General features: G+C 42.7%; 1 protein-coding gene across 1 annotated transcript in view; it reads right to left on the reverse strand.

Moving 5' to 3' along the window:
* The window catches only part of EFEMP1 (EGF containing fibulin extracellular matrix protein 1), a 53,284-nt gene extending 44,276 nt beyond the window's left edge, over nucleotides 1–9,008 (reverse strand). The window contains exons 1-4 of the mRNA XM_082481862.1: nucleotides 8,875–9,008; nucleotides 8,178–8,265; nucleotides 5,236–5,284; nucleotides 4,810–5,070 (exon numbers count right to left, since the gene is read on the reverse strand). Of these exons, the coding sequence (XP_082337988.1) occupies nucleotides 4,810–5,070; nucleotides 5,236–5,284; nucleotides 8,178–8,258 (391 nt within the window). The 5' untranslated portion in view covers nucleotides 8,259–8,265; nucleotides 8,875–9,008. The remainder of the gene's footprint in view (nucleotides 1–4,809; nucleotides 5,071–5,235; nucleotides 5,285–8,177; nucleotides 8,266–8,874) is intronic.
* Nucleotides 9,009–10,246: the final 1,238 nt, after the last annotated feature.

The raw sequence follows: 10,246 nt of genomic DNA on the forward strand, positions 1-10,246 counted from the left end.
TTCATGCTTTTCACTGCTGAAAATATCTTATAAAAGATACGGGTCCACAAATAGTGTGGACCCATAAGAACAGATCAGACACGCTGGTGTAGAGGCTCCAGTGTCCCAGTATATGCATTTCTGAGGGTCTCTGGGCTCTGTCTAGTCTCGTCCTGGAACCTGAATGCTCATTAGTGGCTGTGGTGAATTAGCAGCCACAACAGCCTGCAGTGCACTTCAGGTTTAGTTTCATCTGAATGGGATCTGGTGTGCACGTTCCAAGACCGCTCAGTGAGGCAAATCAAAGCGCGTTAAGCAGAGCTCATTAGGAGGTGCATTTCAGAAGTGCAGTCTGCACCCCAGCCAAAATGTCAATGAAGAGCATTCTGCCCGAGGCACACCCAGGCTCTCCAACCTGAACCAGTTCTGCAAAGGGCCAGGCTGAGTGCACCTGCGCTTACCCCATTTTTATGTCCTTTATACACTAGTTGGACATCCCTGATATATACACATATTTAATATTACGAGATTTCTGTATGGAAAACAACACATCATGAACTGCTCCCTCTTGTCCCTCACTCCTTTAAAAAAAAAAAAAAAAAAGAAAAAGAGGAATCTAGAGGTGCAAAATTTAGGCTTATATGATTTATTTACACAAAGTTAACTTACTGAGGTGAAAGCCTAGATTGAGTGTGGTAAGTTACTTTGAAAAGTACTGGAAAACTTAACAAAACAGCCCCCTAATCCCTACCAATGAAGGCATCCCTAAAATGATTTTGTGGGGGAAAAACATCCACAGCACGAAAAACAACCACAGCACAAAAAACAAGTTCTTTCCTCCTCTCACAGAGGATGAAAAAAGTGATGGACATCCACCAAGTCTAGGCAGAACTGTCTAAAAAACCATGTCTCTCTTTCCCATATAAGAAAGCATTGGTATCTTTTACCACAATCTCTCTCTCCCCTGTATTTTACAGTCACAGTAGCACAAAGGGTTATAAAGAGAGAAATATAGGAAGCTGATCTAGCTGAGGAGCAAAAAAAACTTGGCTTACTTTATTGCCAGCACGATAGGAAGACAAAAAAAGAGTTCTTTTCCCTTCTCAAGTTTACAGGTTATTTGGTACCTTTGCTTGGCCTTTTTTTTTCATTCAAGTGTCGTTAACATTCTAGGAAAAGCTAGTAGTTTCTTGCAGACTAGATTTGACAAAATTAAATTAATTGGGTGGTTTTCTTTTGACATCAATAGGAGCAGACTCAAATCACAGAGCGCCTAATACAATTCAGTCTTGGATGTAGGCAACAGAGTGCAGCTATTTATGTTTTTTTTTTTTTATGAGGCAAAAAGTGTCTGTGAATGTTAGCCAACTCAGTAATTTGCTTAAAAATATTTCTTACTTCGTTTTTTGCTCTTCCCCAATTTGAGTGAGACACTCACATTGAGAAGTGAGAACATTTGAGCGGCTTCCTGAAAGTGCTGGCAGGTGCCACATATGGGAATCTACCTGAGTGCCCAATTCAGCAGCCCTTTCAGTTAAAGGCACATTTAGAAGTGGCTGCGAAGTGTGAACTTACTATGCAAAGACAGGGAGACGTGGGATTAGTTAAGGTCATAAACTCAGAATTTAAGATACCATTAAAGCCTTTAAATTGAAGCACAAACCTCAGTGCTCTGTACGCATTCTACATAAGAGATCTTCGTCCAGAATAACCTCCCCTCATCTCTTCATCGGTTTTGGGGGTTCCTGGCACTTACTGCTCACATACAGTATCTTAAGGATTTCCCCAGAAATTTTTGCTACCCATACTTCTAACATCAACACAGTTATACAAGAACGTGTTTCTAATCTTTAGTAATTATAAAAATGATCTATATTATAGGAAACTGCAGTCATTTCCATGGAGTTGCCTTCTGCAAGACTGCGCTTTGCTATCAACCTGCCACGCGTGCTATTTGTGCATTACATGGTCTCCAATAAGTGACAGCACACGTTGCAGACAGAAAGCTCTCAACACTGATAAATATCATATTTGTCACTTGTTTTCTTCAGGTCAGAAGTTAAGAAGGTATTAAGGATCTCTTGTAACCCAGGCATATGACCATGTTTTGATAGATTAAGAAGTGCAGAGAATCACGCACTTCAATGTTTCTCGTTCCCGTCACTAGAAATAAGGTCTGGCCAGGCTGCATCATGCTTTACCTAACGATGAAGCTTAACGCGTCACTGAAGCCTCTTAAAGTCCAACAGGACCAGTGTCATTTATGCATGTTTATTCCAAGCACAGAAACCAACATGAGCGTGTTTGGCCTATCATACCCTCACTATTTAACGTTTAAAAAAAGGAGTGGACATTTGTATTAAAACAGAAGGCCCCTCATGCTCTAGTATGATGTCAATAATACAGCTCCTCAGAGTATGTTATTGTTTTAAAACAGAGGTCTCTGCACTTTCACATTGGTTATAAAATACTTAGTGCTGCTGGACTGGAAGGAAAATGTCATACATCTGCAAACAATTAGAAGGAGCTGGACTTCATATTTGATTTACTAAACAATAAAACAAGCTTAAGTGTGACTATATGTGTAAGTTACACTCCCTAGGAGCCTCATGCACTTATCATAGCAAAGTCTTTTAACCATAATTAAATAAATCCACAGCGGGACCATTGCTGATCAAGATTATCTTTTATAAGATATTTTCAGCAGTGAAAAGCATGAAGATCATGAAGTTGAACGCATGCTTTAAGTGCTCCAAAAGTCTTTTATCCTTTCTTTCAAGCACACTGTCCACTACCCTTTTTCCAGCTGGAATTCATTCAGTACAATACATTTCAGCTTTTAAACACTAGTATTTCTATGTTTTCTGCATTTAGATTGAAATTTTGGCATGAGGAAATTAGTAGCAAAACTCTGATTCAGTCCAGCCAAAGATTTCACCATAGTTTGTGCGTCTGCTAGTTAAAAAGTTCTGGTACTATAACAACAGTTAGTTGTTGTTATAAATTAACCTAAGATTTGTGAATCGAATATAAATATTTACTTGCAAGTTTCAGGAAGCCAGAGCATGGAGTAAAATAACAGTAGTGTATGTCCACCAATCTTCTTCTCAACAAAACAAAAATCTCAACCCTTTGTCAGTTTCTAAGTTAACCCTAATTCTCAACCTTTATTTGGAATATAAAGTATTGGTGCTACATGTTTTTAAACTTTCCTATGCTATCCCCGATTTATACACCTAAAGCCATTGTAGCAAAAAGCGATGTTCGTGTTTGGAAATTTTCTAGCATTACTTGCAATTTTTATAAAACAATAGTCTTGTTACACGTTGAAGTTGAAGCAGTTTATTGCAATTCACCAGCGAAGACGAATGCCAGCCACAGTAATGCAGCATCACCTGGAGGAGTCTGGTATTCTGTTCCTGGTTCTGCTGCTACTTTGCCAAGTTAAACTAAGGAAAAAAAACATTTGCCATCCTTGGTATCGATTTTCCTTTGATAACCCTGAGTGTTCACTTGGGGTTAAGGGGATCGCGGCACTGACCCCCTGCGGTAGGTTCTTTACTTGACACTCTTAAATTAGAGTGACAGAAGCGTTGAACATTAGCAGATAAGCCAGAAATGCAACTCTGAGGCTTTGCCTACAAAAATAACTTATCCAGTCTCCATGATGATTACTATGCTTCAGAATGACAGGGAATTTACTTATGAGTGATAAATAATGTTCTGTATACATGAATACCAGGGAGGAAGGGACTACCACTGTATATTACAGCTTGCCCTGATTATAGTCACTCAAGTACTATTTTATATGATTATACTGCTAAAGGCCACAAAGTGGAAAAGATGAACCATGGGGTCAAGTTTTGCTCTATGTTTGCACGAGTATCCCACTAACGTTCATAAACCTGGTTTTCAAGCACAAGGAGTAGAATATATTTTTATGAAAGAAAACAAAACAGTGGACGAAACATTTGTTACTTCAGCAAGTATAAGAGTAAACTATTTATATAAAATAATAAATGAAACGGTCTTAGTTTACAGTAGTGCTTTTGAGTCCGGTTCCTGAATGCATACAATTAACATTGCTAATACCCTGAGAATTTTGGCACTGTGTGTGGTGTATGTACACTCAGATGAAAGCTCTTCATTGCCATAGTTTCAGAGACTGGCTAGACTATGACTGGAAGTAAGCTGGCAGGGTCTGCGTAGAACTACTTGCATGGAGATCAGAAGAGCACAAGCTGTTCAGATGTTTGGTTCCTACTGCTTGATCATACATAATAAAAACACTGTAGTGTTCTGCATTACAAGCTGGTCTGAACAAAAGTTCACACGGTTGTTAATTTTTGTTCCATTCCGCATTCACTTACTGAAAAATACATAGTTTTGTAAATCTTTAGAGATCAGCTGTAATATGGCTTGCTTTACCTACTTTTTTCAGAGCACTGCCTCTCCTGGACATACTTAATACAATACAAAGTGTTTGACTAAAGTTGCTTACTCGTATTAAGTTGGTGGTTAGGTTTTTTTTGTTTGTTTGTTTGTTTTTCAGGATCTACAGACAACAGAATTAATTCGACTCATTAACCTGAAATACACGGAAGATACTGTAAGGCTGCAACAAACTGTAAGTTCTGTTACCTTGAATAACAACAACATGCATGTATTTTATTTACATATCTTAAGGAAGCATGTACATGTCCAGTTTAATGGTGCAACAATATATGCTATTAAATGCACGAGTTACAGTCAGTCATTTTCTAGGCATTAGATTTGCTATCACATACACTCCAAATATACCGAAAGTAAAACATACGTCAGCTTGCTTACCTTGGCACACGTTGTGATCGCTTTGTTCATACCCAGCTGCACACTGAATTTGATGAGTTGGGTTTGGAGGGGCACGGTGAGGATCAGCTGGAGTCCGTCGAATTACGTTGTTTCGACCACTAGTGGATTCAGCTGCTGCTTCTTCTCGCTCATTTACAATAATTTGCGCTGTTCTAGGTAGACAGAGGTATCCTCCATAGTGGTTAACACATTTCATCCCACCTTTACATGCATCTGGGACTATTTCACATTCATCAATATCTGTGGTTAGCAACAACACAAGTCATGCTTTTAACATTTGAACCTTCTGCAACAGCCATTAACACAACGCAATGAGACATGCAAGCACACCTCCTTGTCCAGGAGTGTGTAATGATAATACTTAAAGAACACCAATGGCAAGTCAGTCTTTGAAAATTACTGTACCTTTGCACCGTTGCCTGACAGGATCCCATTCATAGCCATCTGTGCATTGCTATACAGAAAAAAAAAAAAAAAATTAGGATACTCAGGATTCTTTATTTTGGAAAAATAATCAAGTGTATTTCAATTAACTCAAACTTTGACATTAAGGGAAATGCAATGTTTGCATACCTTGGTAAGCTAGAAAAATGGCTGTCGGTACAGAATTGCTGTGCAGGAGCAACAAGAAGCATATACAGAGAGAACCTCTATCTCAGGAAGTTCCTAAGATATGGTTTGCTGTGAGCAAGTAGGTTTTATTGGGGCTGGGAAACAAAGTGAGAAAGGCATCACTTTCTCCTTGCTTTGTTCCTATTTGCTGTTTTAAAACGTCTGTCATTTGCTGGATCTGGGTATAAAGAAACCTCTGGACTGACCCAGCTTGTTCACTGCCTTCCAACAGGTGAACATCTTTCTTTCCTGCAGCCAGTTTCCCAGAGGGACTGATGGGCCTCTATGCCCCTGTACTTCATCCTCTCTCCCACTAGCACTCTAGCAACAGGGAAGGATCCCATGACAGTTGGAAATTCATTCACATGCTTTTTAATCACATGACTCCAGGAACTGCAGTCTAGGAAGAACAATTTATATTGTGAGACATACAATAAACGGTTAGAGTTTATAACAGCAGGACTACTTATATAAATAAGACTTTGTAAAATTCAAACAAGACTATACTGAGCAACTATTCATATCAACGCAGACTAGTAACTTCAGGAAGAATCTTAAATATTCTGCCCTGCAGTTAGGTAGGCACCTTCATTATTCCTCTGCCCAAAAGCATTAAACTGTCTGGAGGGCAGTAATTTTAATCACAAGTGACAGTTACAGAAACTGATTAGCAAAGTATCACAATGCCACCAACTGCAGCAGACGCATTTAAAATATCAATGAGTCAACTGAGCTGTACTATGTAGGTGCATATTCACGCTATGCTGCTTAGGATATTACTTTAATGGCCCTATAGAAAAAAAGAATCGAGTCAGCTAATGTAGTCACAGTCAAGCAAGCTAAATCTTGTTGCAACTCCTCTGCTGCAGAGGAACTATACGAATGACAAATTTGACCTTCCAATGCCAAGATCCACTTGTTCCACGTACTATCCATATACTGTTATTTTGAGTAACTTGTTACTAACGGACACTGACTCAGCATTAGGACTGAAAATATTTTCTTCGTTTGCAGGCGACACCAGCCATCTGCCAAATGTAGCGACGAGTTTTAACTTTAGAGGCTTTTTCTTCCAAAGAGGTAAGTGGACAGCAAATTATATTACAATTCTCAATCTCTAAAGGAATGACTACACGCTGAGTTGACAACACCAAAGTTACTGTAGCTATGAAAACACGAACCCAAAGGAAAACAGCTAATTCATGCATTTACTGAATCACCCAATTCCTGTTAATGCACAACAGAAGTACTGTCTATTTAACTGTAAGGAGCCAAGTCCATCTATTACTGCAGCTGAAGGGACTTTTACAATAGAAAAGAATTTGGCCCTAAATGAATACAATGAATGCATGAGAAACAGTAGCATCCTAGGAGTAAAATTTCCAAAAATTACTTAATAAAAAAAATGTAATTTTATATTATTAGAGTCTAATGACTGCCGAAGCACCTAAACACTAAGATCTCTTTGAAAATGGAGTATAGGAAACCAAATCCTGTATGCATGCTAGAAATTTTCCATTGCCATAAACAGAATTGTGTAGGCTTATCAGAAAACGCTACTTAATTTTTTAAGAGAACATATAATAAATGTGGAAGAAGAGGGGTGGGTAGGATCCCTGTGTCAGTCTGGATTTTCAAAAGGTACTTAGATCTTCAGTTTCCACTTATATATAGGGACTTAAAAATCACAGAAGCCTCTAAATAGAAGTACTCCCAACCTTCAGAAATCTATTGCTTCTAAAGCCCAGTGTTAAAGTATTTTATGACAGACTTCCTGATGCTCACTTGAGGCTTCTCATTCTACAACAAGGTCCAACTCTGCAATATTTACTTGCTTGAGCCATCCCACTGACTTCAGTGGGATTACTTGTATAAGACACAATCTCAGTCTTTGGCTGTGGTTCTCTAACTTTTTGCATGTGTGCAGAATTTTCTGCTTGTGTGGCATTGCGCTAGGCTGTATGGATATTCAGAGGTCCACCCATATGAAGCAAGTTGCAGGGATTACAACTATAATCAGATGTGAAAATGTGGGTTTTTCCCCAGCCCAAGCCGATGTAATTGCCACTCCTTCCATGACATGCATTATGCAAGCCAAAGACTGAACACAAGCAGATAAAAAAAAAAAAAAAGCAGCCTTATAAAAAGGCCTTTAAATCTATTACCCTATCACTTGGTTACAAGCAGAACCCATTTCCAGTATTCCTGTACAATTTTATCAAGCTATGCAAAACCACTGCTCAAAACCAGCTCAGAAACTAACAGCCCTATGATCACTCCAGGACTTAGATGCTTCATTAACAGCACTGAATTTTGAAGTACTTACATTTTGTTAAAAACAGCTTGAAATATCCAAAAGAAAACACAAAAGAATGTTTGACCTAATTATCTGTCAAACTCCATATATTTCAAATAAAGGTCCTAGGGACCCTGTCTTTATGAAAAGGGATTAAAAAAAATATTAAACCCTCAAAGTTTTGCTCAGCTCATCAAGCTGAGTACATAGATAAGCTTTTCAGAACAGGCAGTTGTAGCCCATTTTGCTCAATCTTGTCAACTTCAACTTTAGAACACTGTTTCAGTGCAGGAACAGCTTATTTTATGGTTAACGTTCAAACTCAAAAGAACTTTGCGTTGCATGCTATACATTGGCAAGAAATTTGGTTTTTCTTAAGGGTCATTTAGAAAAGAATCCCTGCAAAGCAGCAATTATCTCGAACTCTCTTAAACCTTACCGTGTACGTTATGGTTTCCTCAGTTTCCTGCGAATGTACTGTAATAAGAATGAGAGCAGCCAAGAACATAGCTGTCAACATCGTGAACCTTGAAAGAAAGAAAGAAAAAAAAAAAAAAAAACAACAAAAAAACAAACAAAGAAAGCGGGAATATTTTTAAGGGTCTCCTTGGCTGGAGGGGGCAGTCGGCGCCTCCGGGACCGGGTCCTGCCTCCCGCCCGGCCCCTACCTGGGGGAAGCGGCCGGGACGCGGCCCCTTTTCTCCTGCGAGAAGCGGGGTGAGGTTTGGCTGTGCTTCCAGTCCCCTGTATTTTATCCAGCTGAAGGCGGGGGGGGTGGGGGGGCGGAATAATAAGTAAATGGAGTTTAAAATAACACAGCGCTTAATGCCGCACCGGACTGGAAGCGCCGCGCTACGGAGCGGCGCCGGGCGAGGAGCGGGCAGTGTGACCGCCCCTGCCCATCCCACGTTTTTGGGGTGGCAAAGCGATTTTTGGGTAAAAGCTCACCGTCCGCAAGGAGGTGGGGGGGCGGGGGGGGGAGGGGGAGAACCCGGGAGGGACGCGCCGCGGAATCCACCTCCCCGCGGGGAGACGGCACCGGCGGCTCCCGCCGGGCACCTGCCCGGCCCCGGACAGCGGCCCCCCGTCCCGAGGGGCAGCGGGGCACGCAGCCGCCCCGCGCTGCCCGCACCTACCTGCGGCGGGGTCGGTGCGGGCGACGGCGGCTGCTGCTGCTGCTCCCGACGGCGCGTTACCGCGACGGCTCGGCCCCCTCCGTCCCGTCAGCTCTGCTGCGGTGCCGGCGCCCGCTCGCTCTCCTTTCCCCCCCTCCCCGTGGGCCTTCAGCTAAATAGAAACGGTCCCGGCTCTTACCGGAGCCTCCGGACGCCCCCTACCGACCCCGCGGCGGCCGGAGCCCTTCGGCGGGGCGGGGCACGGCACGGCCCTTCGCCGCTCCCCGCTCCCGCCCGCCGCTGGCCCGCGCGCCCCGAGGCGGGGCAGGTGCGGGGCCCCGCCGCCATGTTGGGTCTGTGAGGGGAGGGTCGGCGGGACCCCCGGCGGCGTCCTGAGGGGCAGCCGTAGCCAAAGCCACCGGAGGTGTCTTGCGGGGAAGGGATGCGAGTCCCTCCCGCCATCCCATCCCGGCTGTGAGGGGAGGGCTGCCGAAGCCCGCAAGAGCCGCTCTCCCGCACACCGGGCACCGTCGCTGCCTGCAAGTGCAGGGCGACTGACGTTTTGGGGACCGTCTTGGGTCGCGCACGTCAGGCTTCGAATCTTGGCAACTACCGAAGGAGCCCCGTGAGGCCCAGGTGGGAAGGAGGGAACTGATGCGGCACTTGCTAATTTACCTTATATAGATTATAGCAGGCCTATAGTAATGTTAACGTGTACAGTGTAGCATATGGCACGGTTTGTCCTGGTGTAGGAAATAGGGCTGTGGTCCCAGCAGCACTGAGGCGAGGTGGCTGCCTTGCTCCATGGTGAATGAGCTTCACTATCTTCTTACCCGAGCTTTTGATGAACTACCTCATGCTGAATGCTGGTCGTGCTCCTTGGAGCATGTTTTGAAAGCCCATGTATAAATACTGCTTTTTTTTCCTTTTTTTTCAATGTAAGCTGAATTGTGACTTTGCAAGCAATAGTTTATCTGGGTAGGCAAGCTATTTGAAATTTAAAATAGGAAGACTGCTGTGTTTTCCTGCCCATTCTGAATTTGGTAAATAAAAACCACGAGGAGCCCTTCATAGGGGAACCCCTGTTCCTTTCGGCACCACGTGACTTCAGCAATCACTGCTTTTAAGAGCTGCTTCTGTATATGAAAGGCCATTATTTCCCTATGCAGTGGGAATGTTACTGGACTGAAGGGAGGATGAGGAGGTGTTAGATTTAGAAACTCTCATAGGTGGCACGGTTATGGTGAGGAGCAATGCGCCAGGCAACTTTCTACAGAGGGATAAGCTGGATCTTTGTTCAGGTCCCCGATTTTGTTTCTGGGGGCACTGTGCTGTAGTAGTGCAGCTCTGCTCTATTCCTCTACTTTAGTTGAACACGAAGTCCTTAATTCTT

Source organism: Vanellus vanellus, assembly GCF_965231255.1.
Source record: "Vanellus vanellus genome assembly, chromosome: 3".
Lineage (NCBI taxonomy): Eukaryota > Metazoa > Chordata > Aves > Charadriiformes > Charadriidae > Vanellus > Vanellus vanellus.